Source organism: Empidonax traillii, unplaced genomic scaffold (genome assembly GCF_003031625.1).
Source record: "Empidonax traillii isolate 1590-97213 ecotype Southwest subspecies unplaced genomic scaffold, ASM303162v1 scaffold6:size4315531, whole genome shotgun sequence".
Lineage (NCBI taxonomy): Eukaryota > Metazoa > Chordata > Aves > Passeriformes > Tyrannidae > Empidonax > Empidonax traillii.
In genome coordinates, this window is record NW_020955199.1 from 861,487 (window position 1) to 879,477 (window position 17,991).

Consider the following 17,991-nt stretch of genomic DNA (forward strand, 5'->3'; position numbering starts at 1 on the left):
CTGTTGGACTGTTTCACCAATGGGATGGAAGACTTCCTGAGGTGCAGGCTGATATAAAACTTTTGTCTTCTTCAAGCTGACTTCCAGACCAAAAAGCTCAGCAGCCTCTGCAAAGCAGGATGTTAAACGCTGCAGAGCTACTTCTGTGTGGGCGACGAGAGCGGCATCATCAGCGTAAAGCAGCTCATGGATAAGATGATTTAAGGTCTTAGTGTGGGCCTTCAGTCACCTTAGGTTGAAAAGGCTCCCATCGGTACGATATCGAATGTAGACACCGTTTTCAAAATCGAGGTCTGCCGTGGCCCTTTGGAGCATCATGCTGAAGAAGATCGTGAATAAGGTTGGTGCAAGAACACAGCCTTGCTTCACACCATTAGCTATTGGAAACAGCTCAGAAAGTGTGTCCCCATATCTGACTTGACCGCTCTGGTCCTCATGAAGCGAGATGATCATTTTGAGGAACTTGGGAGGACATCCTAAACGTTCCAAAATCTGCCACAGACCTTTTCTGCTCACAGTATCGAAAGCCTTGGTGAGATCAACAAAGGTAACATAGAGTCCTTTGTTCTGTTCCCTGCACTTCTCTTGCAGCTGTCTCAGAACAAATACCATGTCTGTGGTACCTCTGTTGGCTCGGAAACCACATTGGCTTTCAGGTAGAAGATCTTCTGCTATGGTGGGTATTAGTCTGTTCAAAAGAATTCTTGCAAGGATTTTACCAGCAATGGAGAGCAGAGTAATACCTCGGTAATTTGAGCAGTTTGTTTTATCTCCTTTCCTCTTCTATATGGTGACGATGACAGCGTCATGAAGGTCTGAAGGCAGTTCATCTTTTTCCCAGCAGCGCACCACAAATTCGTGAAACTTAATATGGAGTGCTTGGCCACCGTACTTCCAAATTTCAGGTGGGATTCCATCAACTCCAGCTGCCTTGCCAATTTTCACCTGCTGTATTGCTTTAAGAGTTTCTCCCATGGTGGGGGCAGTGTCCAGTTCTGTTTTCACTGGTTGTTGTGAAATATACAGATGAATACATACACACCCAAGCACAAATTGGGTCGTTATGTTCTTTTTTCAAACCAGTCTTCTATGGTTCAGCATACAATGTGCTAGTAATAATATTACCATGCCACCATCACTTAGTTTTTTATTTTGGCTTTTCTCCTAAACTTTTTTGCTCCCAAGTGTTGGGATGTTACAGGGCCGTGTCAGTAAAAGGTAACAGATAACAGTATCTTTAATTTCATATGGTACTCAACCTGAATATCAGTATCTTAATATGATATATCAAAAAGTCTGAATATCAAACCAAGTACTCAGAATATTCTGAGTTTTATTTTAATCAAAACAGAGAGATTTTGAAGAGAGGCTACATCAGCCACAATGAAAAGAATGGTATGTGTGGCGTGCTATAAATGAATATGTGTTTAACTCACTTCAGTCACTCCCTAGGGACTTCAGTGCAGTTTCACAACACAAGAAATCAGAATGCAGCAGTGACTAGTGGTGCCAATGAGACAGGTTGAGTTTTCACATGGAAAAGACAGACATGGACTTTGCTCAGAATTCAGTGCTTTCCTGTAGGTGATGTTGAAATCCATGTGTTAAAACAGTAATCAAAGTAATCAGTTTAAGCTGGATTCCCCTATTGTTGGCAACTATACAGGACTTCTCAGTACTGTTCGGTAAATATTTGTTTCCCTTGAAGCAACAAAATACAGGATAGGTTCTGCAGAGGCAGGTGTTCCGGTAGCATGAGTGAGATCACTCTGACAAACAATAGCCTTGATTACAGGCATTAAGATTAATGGCTTAGCACAATCCCACAAAGTAAATAACTTAACATTTACTCTCAGGGCGTTTTACTAGGTGGAGTATATGGAGCTACAAGGGAACACTGAGGAGTGAAAATGAAAAAAGAAGTGTGAGAAACAACAGCTCATCTTTCATACCTAGAGGTAGATGTGAACAGTGAAACTGCAATTCCTGCAACTTGGTGTCAATTCGAGGACTTTTTAGAATGAGAATACAGACTAAAAGTGGGTAACGTAGAAGATGTACTTTTGCTTAATGCAAGTACATAACTGTAGATGTTCTCAGTGTGAGAAAATGCACACATCCTAGTCATCTTTTTACAGCAATGAAAAAGTCTTAAGGGCTTTTTTCAGCAATTTATCGGTTTTTGAGAAATAGCAATTTTCCAGAGAAAATGTATTTGTTTTCCAAACATAACTGCTTAGTCTCTCTGGAAATGAACATTTATCTCTACTAGGAGATGCAATACCAGTAGTTAAACATATTACAACACACTTTTTTTGTAGTGGTGATATCTTTATTAACATTTTTATGCCACTATATTTTGTTTCTACGAAAACAATTGACTTCTGTGGTTTGGTAGGAGTGCTTTCTCTCGTATAAAAGAATATGCCATTTGAAGCAAATCTATCAGGATTTAACTTCACAGATCAATTACTGTGAACTACTTAAAATCAACAGGTTGGCAGAAAGCACTTTGTTGCTTCTGATTCTGAAAATGCTCTGGTGAAAGAACCCATAGCAAACCTACACAGACATTCAGTATATTGTGTGTCCTACCAAGCAATAATTATGCTCATAGTATATGTTTTAATTAATGCATATCTTATGTCCACATTAAAACACTTTCACAAACTGTTATTCTTATGCATATTGTAAAGTTAAGGCTCATCTTATATTAATTTAGCAACAGTTCAAAATGAAGCAGACAACTGGTTTTGCTGCTTTGAACACAGTCACATGTGACTCTAATATATCTTTCAATGGGTAAGGACAAGAGGATTTTTGTACTTTTCCATCAAGACTGCCAGTTCTTTGAAACAACAGCTAAAACTTAAGCACATCAAAACAGATTTTCCCATCAATTTTGGGAGGTGCAGGCCCTCACACACTGTTATCACAACTACCCTCTCTTAAGTCCATAACTCTATAAAACATAGTTGGAGGATGAGAAAGGAGGAAAGAAAGATCGTTACTCCAGGCAGATACACAAATTAGGACTAAATGATCTAAGCACTAATTCTACTACTAATTTCATCTACTAGTTTCCATTCCTTTATGGCAAAAGATCTTTTTCTCCAATCTGCTTGCAATATTGGTCTCAGAAAGAAAATCCCCTTGGCCAGCATATTCTCATAAAAGAGAAAGACACTTTTTTCTTGGTTTTCATTACATCAGAGCAGACATTCCTCTTTGGGAAAGCATTAAGAGCATTCATTTTTACCTCAAGGATAGCTTCTTTTCATCCAGGTCCTGCTCTCAGCAGCTTTGAGTCAGCTCATCAGGACCAAAACCACACCTGGCCATCAATCCTGCTTAAGACCACCGAGAGCTCTCTAATTACGAAATTCTGCAAATATAAATTACTCACTTCCTTTTTAACTTTATGCTCTGCAGCCTGTATCCGTTGTTCCATCTCTTCCTCTAGCTCACTGAGCTGAACTGCTGCCTTCTCCTGAGCTCTAAAATTTAAAAAAAATATACTCTTAGCAATTGCCCTCTGGTTTGACAGAAACACTGTGTGAAACACACCTGCTTACCTCAATTGAAACAAATTAGACAGTCGTATAGGGAAACTCTCTAACACTGCCCCCTTGAAGCTGAAGTGCCTGGGAACCAGAATCCCAAATTATTTTGAGGAGACAGGCAAATTAGATTTTAAATAGTAGCTGACAGATGATGACTAGCATGAAATACATCATATCTGCATTTTTAAAATTAAGTTACAGAGATAAAAGGCCTCTCAGATTATCCCATGAAGGGTAACTGCAGTAACGTGCATCACCCACATACACAAGTTCTCTGTCTCGAGCTAATCTGTTTGGTTGTGGTAATAATTACGTGAGACTGTAAATGCCAAGTAGTTAAAATAGGTAAATACACTCCTTGAAGCTCAAGAAGCAAAAATACAGTTTCTAGAATGAAAGCATAATGGACATGTATAATAAAACTCAAAGTTGCAGCCAATGAGGAGGAGTCAAAACGTTTTAAGACATTCAACATAACAATAGTCTACAAAAATTTGGTCCAGGACTTACCAAAGTAAGAACATGGAACTCTCTGCATGCTGCTACATGTGCTGATGCACAACTGCACACATATAAACTAACTTTTGAACTTGATTTATGGAAATACTTTGCCTGGCTTATTTTGGTATTATCTCTCAGTAGTTTAAGCTAATGAAGCATGATAGAGAAAAAAAGAAATTGCAGAACTGAACTAGAAACAAAACTCACTATACCTTTTTACCGCTATGGCCAAAGTTTCCATCTCTGTGCTTTGAAGTTTGATCTCCCGGATGAAGTTCTTAATTACATGTTCGTATGACTGGATTAATCTTGGTTCCGCTATGTGTATGTTCTGATACAGAACACTGACCTGCTCTTGCCTGAAAATGAGAGATACCATTTTAATGCACTTATTTGGAACAATGTTCTACTACAGGTTTGAAAAATTTACTGCAAATCAAGATGGAAAAACTCTTTGCCTAGTTTTAAAATTTAGCAAGGTAGATAAGGACTTTGAACATTCAGCACAGTATGTCTCAATTCTTCTACACTACGCTTACTGTTTCCACTTCTCTACTTTCATATAGCTACTGAAAAAATAAAATTCATAGTAGGAGAATTGCTAACACGTGACACATTTCATAACTTCCTAGCACTTCAGTAGTTATCCTTCAGAGCTGTAAACTGCTCACCAAAACAGGCAATAAACTATTCCAGAATAGTTTCAAATTTTAGACAGAAGTAGACACTGTTCATATCCAGAAATAGCTGCTGAAGGATGTCACTCGTTCAAAGAGTGTAAATATACACACAGTTTTTTAAATGAGTTGCATGTAAAATAGAAATAGCACTAGCCACAGTGAGATGGACAGTTTCTCAGTCTTTCAAGGCAGACAAATTCAGCCCAATCTAAAACATAAAAAAGTTTTAGTTGGCATACAAGATTTTTAGAAATATGAAATGTAAACATGATAAAAACATCTGTGTTCTGCAATTTTCTATCTTCCTTTTAGTTTCACTAAAACTATGCTTAACATTGTTTCTTAGAAAGGAGGCAAACAGTAGGAAAATTACTTATTACTTGACCTTAACATAAAAGATTTGTTACTTAAGCAAATGTTTTCATGACTGTCTTGCAAATCACAGGTCACTGAAATAGGATTGGATCTTCAAGGACTTTTATAACTGTATATAACATATATAACTATATAACATGCACAATAGCAAAGACTTCCTACAAGAGAAATTATTAATGGAGTAGCAAAATTGAAGGTTCAGTGTCTTACACTGATAGGAGTAGAGAAACAAGTAGACTGTGCTCACTTTGTTCCAGGAATAGAATACATTTGCAGTGGAATACTGCAATGTACTTCCACAGCTTTCATTCTCTTAACAAGAATGCCACACCCACAGCTACTCCCTCTTCCAGCTTCTTCTGAACACTGATATGTAGGGGATACCACATGGAAGGTCAAGGCCCACTTGGAATATTAAGGACAAGAAGAGTTTCTACAAGTACATCAGCAGCAAAAGGAAAATTAGGGAAAATCTGTGGCCACTGCTGAATCAAATGAGTGCATCCTAGTAAAGCAAGACACAGAGAAAGCAGATACTAAATGCTGTATTTTCCTGTTCTTACTGCTGAGGCCAGCCCACAAGAATCCCAGAGCCTGGAGGTAAGAAAAGGCTGAAGAAAGGAAGAATTTCCCTCGGAAATTGAGGGTTGAGTTAGAGATGATCTAGGAAGACGTAACACTGTAAATCCATGGGCCCTGATGGGATGCACCCACCAGGGCTGATGAAGCTGGTAGGTGTTGTTGCTAAGCCAACCTCCACCATCCTTTAAAAATCATGGAAAACAGGAGAGGTGCCTGATAACTGGTGGAAAGCCAGTGTTACTCCCATCTTCAAAAGGGGCCAGTAGGAGGACCCAGAAAACTATAGCCAGTCAGCCTTCACCTCAGTCCCTGGAAAGGTCACGGAACAGAAACTCCTGTAGGTCATCACCAACCATGTTGAAGAAAAGAAGGTCATAAGGAAGAGTCAGCATGGATTCAACAAGGGGAAATCCTGCTTGACCAATCTTATAGACTTCTATGACGACATGGCAGGACAGGTCAGCAAGGGTAGAGCAGTGGATGCTGTCTGCCTTGACTTCAGCAAGGCTTTTGACACTGTCTCCTACAACATCCTTGTAGGTAAGCTCAGGACATGGATTAAATGAATAGACAGAGAGGTGGATCAAGAATAGTAGAGCTCAGAGGATTGTGATCAGAGGAACAGAATCCAGTTGGAGGCCTGCAGTCAGTGGTGTTCCCCAAGGATCAGTACTGCTTTGAGCCTTGTTCAACTTGTTTATCAACAACTTGGATGAATGGCTGGAATGCAGCCTGAACAAGTTTGCTGACAATATGAAACTGGGAGGAGTGGTTGATATGAAACTGGGGGGAGTGGCTGATACACCTGAAGGCTGTGCTGCCATTCAGTGGGACCTTGAGAGGCTGGAGAGTTGGGCAGAGAGAAACCTAATGTGGTTCAACAGTACAAGTGTAGGGTCCTGCACCTGGGGAGAAATAACCTCAAGTACCAGAACAGGCTGACCTACCAGAGAGCAGCTATGAGGAAAAAGACCTGTGAGTCTTGGTGGATGACAGGTTGACCATGAGCCAGCAGTGAGCCCTTGCAGCCAGGAGGGCCAGTGGTATCCTGGCATGCATCAGGAAGAGTGTGGCCAGCAGGTCGTGGGAGGTGATCCTACCCCTAGTACGTAACTCAGTGAGTGAGGTGACTCAGCCATAGTGAGGCCACATCTGGAATGCTGTGTCCAGTTCTGGGCTCCTCAGTACAAGAAAGACAATGAGTTACTGGAGACGGTCCACCAGAAGGCCACGAATATGATCAGGGTTCTGGAACACCTCTCTTACGAGGAGAGACTGCAGACTGGGCTTGTTTAGTCTGACTGAGAGGGGATCTTATCAATACCTACAAATATCTCAAAGGCAGATGTCAAGAGAATGGTGCTAGATTCTTTGCAGCAGTGCCCAGTGACGAGGAGTAATAGCCATAAAATAGAACACAAAAATTTCCACCTCCATGAGAAAAGACTTCTTTGTGTTGAGAGTGGCAGAGCGCTGGAATAGGTTGCCCAGTGAGTTAGTAGAGTCTCATTCTGTGGAGACATTAAAAATTCATGTGGACATGCTCCTATGTAACCTTCTGTAGATGAGCCTGCCTTGGCAGGGGGTTGGACTAGATGATCTCCAGAGGTCCCTTCCAATTCTAACAATTCAGTGATTCTTTTCAAAGTATATGCAAATATACATTCCCAAATTAAAGCTAGAAATCAGTATATCCATGCTGCTCAGTCTCTGCCTTACATCTAAATCTGCTTTAAGACGAAGTAGTCAGAAGCACAAAGGAGCTACTGAAAGATTTTCCCCCTGAGATTAAAAAGAAAACTTATATTTCATATTCCTTTTTATCCCAGTGACCAGCTATCACCCAGATGGATTCAGAATAACTCAGTGACTCAGTTTTAGGAAGTAGTTAGGCTTAAGAAGTCAAAAAGTGACCTGTACAACTAAAACCATGCTGACCATGCTGGCTCCTGGAAAAGGCCTGAAAGGCTTTATAGATCACAACTGGTCACTGAAACTCTCAGTGACACTTGTGTGAGTGCTTCTATGGCAATGTTACAGGGTGTACTCACTGTATTAAAAAAAAAAAAACAAACAAAAACAAACAAAAACCCCAAACAAACAAAAAACTTAACGAACAACCAGACACGGGAGAAATCAAAGTCCTGTAACAAAACTGATGGGACTCTATTTAATCACTTATGCCTTCAGGAAGAAGTAATACACTTTCATGAACTGGGAATACTGTTATTGATATAGTCACTCCAAGTATCCGTGATGAATTAGCAGCAAGTACACTGTTATAATATTTTATAGACAAGCAGAATTTCAGAAGGATGCAGCTATGTACACACTCATATCAACATACAGTAAGTATTTGATGTTTAGTTGTTTCAAATTGGTATTTTCAATCACTTCTCTGTTTTCACATGTTTTGGTGAATACCAGTGACACCACTGCAGTAGAGCAGATTAGCTGCAATTAATATTGCCCAATTTGTTTGTTTGCCCCAAATTCTCCTTAAACATGTGCTATTTCTTTCTGTAAATTCATTAGGTCTTCAAAACTACTTATCAAAGAAGATTTTACAAATGGATTTCACCAAGCTGACTTTAACTCTAAACAGTCTGTCTTTTTGCTGGACAAAAAGGCAATTAAAATGCTCTTACTTCAGTTTCAGGAAAATTAATCTAAAATGGCTGGGTTTGCCCTTTAAAACCGGACTTCCTCAAATCCTAAAATCACTTTTCAACATATTTAGCTGTACCTCTTTAAGTTCAACATTAACACAACCGTAGACATTCACAAATACTAATGCATAGAAAGAGCATTTTTTAATACACAACATGAAAGACTGTCACTTTGTTCATCTGGCACTATGGTTACACTACACATGCATGCCTTCCTGCTGCTTCTGCAAAGTACAGACATAAAACACTAGTATCCCCAGTAAGTATAGCATTCTGGCCAAGTATTGCTCTGGCAGTACTGAAGTACTTCATCTCAAAGGTTTTATAAAATAAACTGTCTGTAAAATTAGTACTTAGTAAGTGTAATTAGTCAATATTTGCCCAACTTCACATGAGTTAACCTAAGCAAAGTTACTGTATTTACATGGTTTCAGGGAGTTCCTGAGAGAATTACATAAAGAAAATAAAACTGCTCTGAACATAAAGCAATTTGTAATATGGTAGATTTAAAGAAGGATAGCAGAATACAGGAGGAGCAGGAGAAAGGGAAAAAAAAAAAAAAACACATCAAAACCCCCACAGCACTGGTCTTAAGAGATACCAGATATTTAGATTATATTAAGTGTCATAATTTCATTTAACCCACATGGCTATATGAATCCTTATCAATTCATAGGATTATTTTTCGTTTCCTTATCATACAGTGACCATTTGCCTAAAGATCCACACTCTGAATGCAGCTCAGAGGGAGCTGATGGAATTTTTCAACAAATAAAAACTCAACACTTGCTTGATATCTGACATGTGCCCCCTGTGTATTTAGCAGAATATGCCGTGTTACATGGGCTCCCCTTAGTCTGACCCTGCGGGCAGTATTTGGTTTTAGAACACTATTCTAATGACCTCTTCCTAGTGTAGGTCAGCCTGTAAAATTTCTCTTATCACTTGTAGCAGCTCTGTTGTGGTATGGACATGAAGAGGTAAAGTATAAGATGGTCTGAGCCAGTAATGTCTGAGCAGGGTGGTTGGTGGGAAAGAAAGATCAGGCATTATGCGTCTGATGATTGTCCTTACGCTGGAGACCAATCACCTGCGTGTGCCACCAAGAGATAAAGCAGTACCTTTTTCTGAAAAGCAGACACATTGCATACACCACTCTGCATCAGCAACCAGAAAAGAACAACCAAATTCATTACAGAATGGAAAGGCTCCAATTTTGTCACAGCTGAGTACCCAACATCATCTGGATTGAATGCCTTGAGGAAAAACAGATTACACAAAATTTTAACATGGTGTAAAATTCAAGGCATTTGTCAACTTGAAGCGCTAGGGGTTTTTTTAACACTGCCTTTTCTTTTTCCATATCTGCCCCTTCAAAAATAGGCTGCATTAAAAGAAGACAAATAAAATTGCAACCCCCAGATGAGAGCTCAGCCAAGGTCTGATTCCCCGAGAAACGATTTTCACTGTTTCCAAGGCACAAATGGTGCTCCCTTCTAAAAACAGAGGGGTGATTTAGAGCCAGTGGAGCAGGAGTGGAAAAGACTGTGGGACAGGCAGGGAAGCATGAAGTCTGTGGAAAAGGAGAATGCCTCAAAGGACACTGTTATGGCAAATGGTCGTATGACGTTAAAACGCAAGGAAAATGAATGCTACAGTGCTTGAGTTAGTTAGCACAGGTGTTGTTCTGATTAAAGTAAAAAGCAGAAAAGCACTAAAACTTATGTTAGCTCAGAAAGTCTTCTGGCTTACAGAAAGGCTTCCATCACATTTTCAGCAGAACATATCTGTCAAACCCCTATCGCGAGATGTATTAAAAGACAGGACAACATTCTTACAGCAGAGATCCCCTCTTCAGCACTGTGACAAGGGAGGACCCAGTATTTGTTTTTCCTTAGAATTTGCCTTTATTCCCTCTCCAGGGAACATGCTTCAATTTCCAAGGAAACCTCTCCAGTTCTGATATCTGGTTGTCTGATATCTGATATCCAGCTCGTCTTCTTTTGGAAGTAAACACAAATTGCTGACAAGAGTTAAGGCTGTGCTCTATATTGACTTTGGCAGAAGTCCGTCCTGGCTGATGACAGCAAGAGCATGACAGGTTTTGGATGGGTTTTTTTATGCAGTAGAGTTCCTATTCTTTGCTGAAGTACATAAGTATATTCCATGAGCATCACCTGTGTTCACAGTTTAAGCAGCTCGTGTCAAGAACAGCATGCTTTTCTCATTTAATCACATCCCCCAGATCCACATTTTCTATACAGCTTCAGATGACATGACTTTGGGGCACACTGTTATCATAACACATTAAGTATATTGGAATTGTATGATGCATAAAATCTCACAGTCTGGCAGCACTGAAATCAGAGCCTGATGAACCATCAGCTTGGCCAAAATTACAAGACACACAAATAAAACAGACCCCAAGACCAAAAGCAAAGCAATAAAGTATGAGGACTCTCAGAGGCAGAATTCAACTCAAGACAGTGATAAAAACTTTCTGCTCCAGATTCATTCACTCCCTTATGATCAAATTAATTTAGATCATTTTCCAATAAAATTACCCAATTTGCCAAATATCTCAAAAATATTGCCTCAGAAGGCTTAAAGTCTTTGTTGACAGTCCCAAATCTTTTTTCTTTCTGACTGAAGGTCTCTGATATTAAATTTAAAAATCTGTTTTGCAGAAGTTTTTTGCCTGTAATTTATAGACAAAAATACGTGTCATGGCATTCACTGTACAGGTTTTATCCTGAAGTGTCAGTGGATGTTGTATCATTCTTTCCTCAGGCTGAGGAATGGAAAAGGACAGCCATCAGAAGACTTTCCCACATGCTTACAGGAGCATGTCTATTAGGAGTGTGGAGGGAACCTTTTAATCTTACTACTGAAATTCAGTTAAATCTGAGATTGGCCACAAAAAAGAATGCAACACCCAGTAACACAGTCAAGGACTAAACCTTTCCAGTATGGGCAATTCACTGGAGCATTCACTACCTGGAGCACCAAATAGGTACATTTCTGAACTTTTTTTGTCTACTCCTGTACCACTGCAAATACTTCTTTGAGGAATAAACTAATGAAAACGGGTGAGTTCCCAATAAAACAGATCTCCAGTGGCAATTCACTACATATATGCCAAAGGCATTGCATTCTTTTATGTTTAATTACTCCTTGTCCAGATTAAATGTAACCATAATGTTACCTGCATTTTTAAATTAAATCCTTAGGTGACAAATAATTAAAATAAACTAAATAATTTAAATAAAAAGTTAAATAACTTTTGGAATTCCAGCTTGTACTTCACATGATTTTGTTATATTCTGTTGCTTAAGACTCCTCAAACAAATTAATATATTCAGTACTCACGTAAGTGGTTCTAATGATTTCAGTGGGGCTACTCACAAGAAAAAGCCCCTTTACACGTATGTTTCAACAAAAAAGGTGTGGCCTGCCAATGGATATAAACTGAGTTGTAACACAGACCTGCTTCTTGCACTTTAGGACGAGAAAGAGAAATAACAAGAAAACAAAGAGCACACTGTTCTTCAGCTAATGTTGGCACACACCTAATTTATACACCAAACGACAAAGTATGTTCAAATGTATTTATAAAGCTGAATACGAATAGAATACAGCCAACTTGGTAGTATTTAATTATCAAAATTTAGTTAATTGAAGTTTTCTTGTAAAAGAATCATAACACAAATTACATTAAATGAGTCATAATGAATTTAGCACAACTATGGGATGCATCTGCACAGTGGAGCCAATGAAACCTATTACCTTTCCCTCCTACTATCCTTTTAGACAATCAGCTAGACAATACTCAAACTGCTGCTGCAATACATAGTAACCAAGATACTGACATAGACTATTACCAAAATTAAATTGATGCTTTCACAAGTTACCGCTGTCCATGAGTCAGATTTTTTTCACCTCCTGTTGAGTTTCTGCCTGACTTTAGGTTACTAACTATTTCTGCAAACTTGCAAAAAGGCTTTTGTTCTTGTTCTCCTTCTGTAGAAATCAAGTGTGTAGAAAAGGAACAAGTTAAGACAGACCTACGTGAAGTTTCTGATCTGTTTGAAATGGGGCAAAACTGTTGTTTACCAGGAAAAGGCTGACTGGGCTGGAAGAAAGGTTCTTGGGCCGGTCGGGGAACAGCGCGGGGAGAAAGTTCCTGCGGAGCCGGCAGAACTTTGCATCCCGTACGTTCCACCGGCCTGAGTTTCCCACGTGGGTCGCTGGCAGCGCAGCGGAGAGTTAGCAACAGAGCAGATGCATGCTGGAAAAACAGCGCTGGAAACCACCCAAGCCGGGAAGCAGATGTGAGGAGGACTCTACACACCTGCAGGCGCTGGGGCCAGGCTGCACGGCCGTCTCCCAGCCGGGATTGCATCAGCACCGAAGGCAGGATCGCCAGGAGGGCCATTTCTTCCCCGCGGGGCCGCTGTGCAGCCGCCAGCCCCAGCCCCCAGCCGCGGGAAGGCGGACCCGCGCCCCCCACCGGGATCGTGGGTGGCACGGAGCGGGCGGGCCCGGACCTTACCTGGGGATGTACCTCGCCTCGTCACCGAGCCGCACCTCGAAGTCCTTCCAGGGCTGTTCCAGCCCCGCGGCGACCCACGCGGCCGCCTCCTCCCCGTCGCCCTCCTCGCCCCCAGGCTCGCCGCCACCGGGCTGCGGCCGCGTGGCGCCGCGGAAGCCACGGGCGAACTCCGGGAAAGTGATGGCCCCGTCGCGGTCGCTGTCGAGGCGCTGGAAGATGGCCTCGGCCTCGGCCGGCCGCACCCGCAGCTCGGCGCACAGTGCCGCGAAGTCCTCCCGCTCGATGCGGCCCGAGCCGTTGGCGTCGCACGCCAGGAACAGGGAGCGCAAGCGGGACAGCTCGTCCCCCGCCGACTCGGGATCCATCGCCCGGCGCCGGGGGCGCGGATCCTGCGACCGCGGCCGGGACTGGACAGCTCAGGGTGGGCTACGGCGGCGACCCGACCTGCGGCCCAGTGGGGCGGGACAGGTCCTGCTCCGCCCCGGCGCCCCGCGGGGCCGGGCGCGGCCGGGAGGCGGGAAGCGGAACGCAGGTGGCGGCTCCCGGCCGGGACAGGTGCCCGAGGGTGCCGCAGAGGCCCGCGGAACTCCGTCCGGGACAGAGCAGGGCGGTCCCGACACGGCAGCCGGGAGATGTCAATCCTACTTCCCATGGAGGGGCAGGGGCAGGGTGTTGCCCTCTTGCTCTGGCACAGGTGACTGTTTCCGGCACCGCGGGCTTAAACACACGTCTCACCTCTCTGCACCACTCAAATGTGAGTCCCGATACTCTGCGGTCACCATAAGGTGTTAAATCTCACCTCTGTTTTCCCATAGAATAAAAATACTCCTGATGTTCTTGGCAGACCAAGAACCCAGGATGCCACAAAGTTTCAACAGATAAATTCTTGCTGACCACGAATAGTCTTGGAGTTAAACAGTGTGAATACGTGCTCACCGATATCCCACCACCAGTAATTTAGAAATGTGCATTGTTAAAATGCCAGCTTAAACTGAACATGCAAAAGCTGCATTCAAATCAATAAACCAAAGGAGCCAGACTTTCAGTGTGCTGTGAAAAACTAACATCAGTCTTCCTCGACAAAAGTCAAGGTGCCTCCCTTGTTGAAGTCAGAGTCAAAACTTAGACTTCATTTGAAGCAGTTAAATTTTTTGAAACTATTATTTCCCTAAACTTTTTTATGTCTATCTACAAATGTAAATTGTGCATACCAAAGTTGTGATAAACAGAATACAAATCCTACTATCAAGATAGCATTTCCTTATTGACCAAAATAGACCCAAGGCTAAGTATCTGTGATCCAGCAAAGCAGAAATAGTCCAGACCTCCTTAGAATAAATCCCATGCTGTCAATGGGAACTATAAAGTACTCCTCTGCCTAAGAGACGTGAAATGTCCTCAAAAGAAATTATTATTTTTTTTAAAGCTTTTGATTACTTTCTTGACAAATTTACACAGACAGACAACAGTCTATCTCTAGACAATAAAAAGTTTTGTGAAATGTTCCCTGCACTTTAGGGATATACAGTTGGTAAATAATTTGAAATATAAATTTTAGCTTAAAATATCAGATAATTAAAGGACTTAAGTTTATGATTTTATACATTTTTGTCATTATATTTCCATCACACAACTGCAGAACTACTAAGAGTAGTAAAGTGCTACGATCATCAGTTTCCTAGTGTTTTTGTAAAACAAAATTATTTAACAAAAGTATTCTTCCCATTCCATGATCTCTCATCTGCTGATCAAATTTTTATATCCAAAGAGTATCATGAAGCCCTTATGAGGTTGATGAAGGGTTGTTCAGCCATCCAAAGAGACAAATTTATCTCGCTTACATTACCCAGCTCTCTGTTCATAGAAGCAGGAACATTTGGTTGTCAGAGTGAACAACCTCATGAGCTGAATTGCAACAGCCTCATCCAGGGCTGAATTGTGTCTGACTACGCAGACAGGGAGTTCCCACTCCAATCAATGTGCTCACCTCCTTGTTTGCTTTTGGGGCTGCAGGTTTATGAATTGACATTTCTCAGTAATCTTTATCCTACCCACTCTTTTACGCACTCTCTTGTGTGTATTTCTTGTGGTAGTGACCACCTTGGGCTGCTAAAGTAGAGGGCATAGATTTTAGACATGTAGTCTCTGTCGGGATTTTTTCTTCTTTTTTTTCCTTTTTTTTTTTTTCTCTGATAGTTAACATCATCTTTTCCCAAGCTTTTCTACGTAAAGCTGTTTGTAATACAACTTAGGATCTGACCATTCTATTGCGAAGGTCTGAATTTTTGTTTTCAATAGAAGCTTTATGTTTCTACCTATATGATGCAAAGTAAATAGTAAGTAACACTGAAAGCAAATAGAAATTTTCACATTAACATCCATTTTTAATCAAGCCATATGAAGGTCTTGCAATAAAATTTCCCAATACAATGGCTACATGCTTTGTTCTTTAATAGGCAGGTAGTTCTTTATGTATTCAGTGGATTTCATTGTCTTTGACATCTCCCTTAATTCCACTGTTAGAGAAGTTTTGTCACACAAATCTCAGGCACTGGTATGAAGAACAGCATCTGATTTAGCACCGTCACGGCATATGTATATTCTGCTAAATAGATGATGCCTGCAGTGTTGCACAATACCACACAACCAGTGCTTGCTTGGCAGGCCATTGTTTAGTTGAGTAGTCCTGACACAATAGCACAGAGATAACAAATAAAAGACGGTTTATTTGATGAGACATAAGAATGAGTGGTGGGACCAGGATTCCCAGAAGGCAACGACAGTGCTTTGTTTTGAAATCATGTGCCTGTTCTTAGAAGGATCTTCCCCTTTAAATCCAGTTCTAAATTAAATAAATACGTAAATGCAATGCACTGTTTCTGTGGTATAGTAGTTTTATATTCATAAGAGAAGTTTCAAATTCATGCATAAGATACCAAGCCTACAGATACAGATATACGCAGTGTGCAATTTTCAGGCTATCATCTATTTTACTTCACTGTGCCATGAAACACACAAGGTAGCCCAAGCATCTGTTTGGCTGAAACAGCAGAAGGGAACAATAAATCATAGGAACTTCAGAGAGGCCTAAGGCAACAGATGAACAAGAAAGGATTCATTGTATCACTACTAAAGTGTCCTATTGTACTGAGTGGGAAAAGCTGGGACTTGACACTGTTATAGAGACAGAGGTTAAATGGAGCAGATTAGAAGAGGCAAGTAAACCAGAAAATTGAGGTGTGGCAGCACGTGATATCAAGACTTAGCATTGTCCCAGGAAGCAAAAGAGCAGAGGAGCTGAGCTGAGCAGTGGCTAAGCTAGTAAACCTTTAAATTGTATTTGAATATATGTGATCTCTGAAAGCAACTGTGCAGAAGCCCAGAAAAGATGGAGTGCTGTGCTCCAGGCAGATCCCATGCCTGATATAGCAGGCCTCTTCCCATTGGTCTCTATATATTGTTTTAGGAATCCTACATACATACTAAAGGAAGATTTTTGATTTGGACTTCAAGCATTTATAAGGTAGGACTTAGAACATAAATTGGAACAATTCTTACTTCTCATTCATCATTACTGTACATGGCCTTGGGCATTATTTACAATGTCATGCATATTATTCAGATCTTATACTGAAGACTGAATATATCTATTGTATAGTACCTGCATATATGAGCCAAACTTTTCAACTAGTAATGGTTAAGAATGTGAATGGATCCCTCTGTGGTTGCAATTACTTTCTTATTCATCTTTTTCTGTTTTACATTTGGACAGTTTAAGCAATTTAGCACAAACTGTGTGACTTACTTGGAGAGTAGACCAAAAGTAAAATAGAATCATCTATTAATAAGAAACATCTCATTGAAAACAGTTAATATTACGCACAGGTATCATACTTGCCACAATACCATGAAACTAATTAATGAAAACTGCTCCAACTTCTCCTCCAACCAACACAAACTTTACTTTCTCTGGAAGCCACCATATATGTCAATGCATCACAATCCTGGTGTGGCACTCTGTCTCTTCCTTTTGTATGTCTACCTGTTCATGACCTCTTCATCTCCCTTCTAACAGGAAGGGATGCACATTGTATGCAGGCAGATGCAGGGCAAGGTGAGAGGGTGAGGTGATGTGCACAGTGGAGTGCTGTGGGAGGTCTCCAGCAGATGAGCCGTGGTAGTGGTTCTTCCTCCCCACCGCTTCCCTTCTCTGCCTTTCTCATTCTGTGTCTTCATTTACAATTTTTATTAATTTGATGGCATTTTCTTTGCTTCAATGCATCAAACTAGGTTTTGATGGCATTAAGCGAGCTGTTTATTTAGCTATATGCAGACATGCACCTTGTGCGAAGCTCATAGGATTGGTGCACATGTTAAATGCCACGTCTGGGCAGATTACAGAATATAGCTACATACTCTCATTCATTGCTGAATATATTTTAGTACTACTGAATATGATTGACCCTTATTCTCTTCAATTAAAAACTAAGGGTAATGTATCTGGTAACAGACATCATGCAGACTTTATTTCTCAGATAGACTGCATCATCATGACCTCCTAAGGGGAAAAGATGTAATCTATGTTTTAAAAAACTTAGTTCAAGGCAAAGAAATTAAGATATTTGCATAATATTGCAGAGTGTGCAATAATATGCACAGTATTATGCTTCAACTCTATAAAAAAAAAAAAGACAGAAAGTGGCAATAAAAGTTCTTTGTCAAAGCAGAGGTACATTTAAAAGCCAAAAATGTCTCTCAGAATACACAGATTTGGCAGTTCAGACAGTGAGATAATGGTTTTCATGGTTTTATAGATTACTTTAATAAACTTTGGGCAATGACTGAAGTGGAAACTTTTCAGCTGAAGCGTATTCAGCCTTCAAAAGGGGTAGGAATTAATACTGGAATATCAAAGTACTCATGGTGCTCTTGCAGAAATTTTTAGTTATTGGCAGCAAATGAGACATGACTCTCTCCCATTCTTTTTGAAAGCTTGCCTGTTATGATCAACTGAATATACAGAGATGCTGAAATGACCAATAATGACTGACAAGTACTCCAGCCCCAAA

The 17,991-nt window shown here is 40.8% G+C and overlaps 1 protein-coding gene across 3 annotated transcripts in view; it reads right to left on the minus strand.

Annotated features, from left to right (window-relative positions):
- The window catches only part of RASEF (RAS and EF-hand domain containing), a 32,691-nt gene extending 19,128 nt beyond the window's left edge, over positions 1-13,563 (minus strand). For all 3 annotated transcript variants that reach the window (XM_027880219.1, XM_027880211.1, XM_027880229.1), the window contains exons 1-3: positions 12,923-13,563; positions 4,277-4,423; positions 3,407-3,497 (exon numbers count right to left, since the gene is read on the minus strand). In XM_027880219.1, coding sequence (XP_027736020.1) covers positions 3,407-3,497; positions 4,277-4,423; positions 12,923-13,287 — 603 coding nt within the window. In that variant the 5' untranslated portion in view covers positions 13,288-13,563. The remainder of the gene's footprint in view (positions 1-3,406; positions 3,498-4,276; positions 4,424-12,922) is intronic.
- Positions 13,564-17,991: the final 4,428 nt, after the last annotated feature.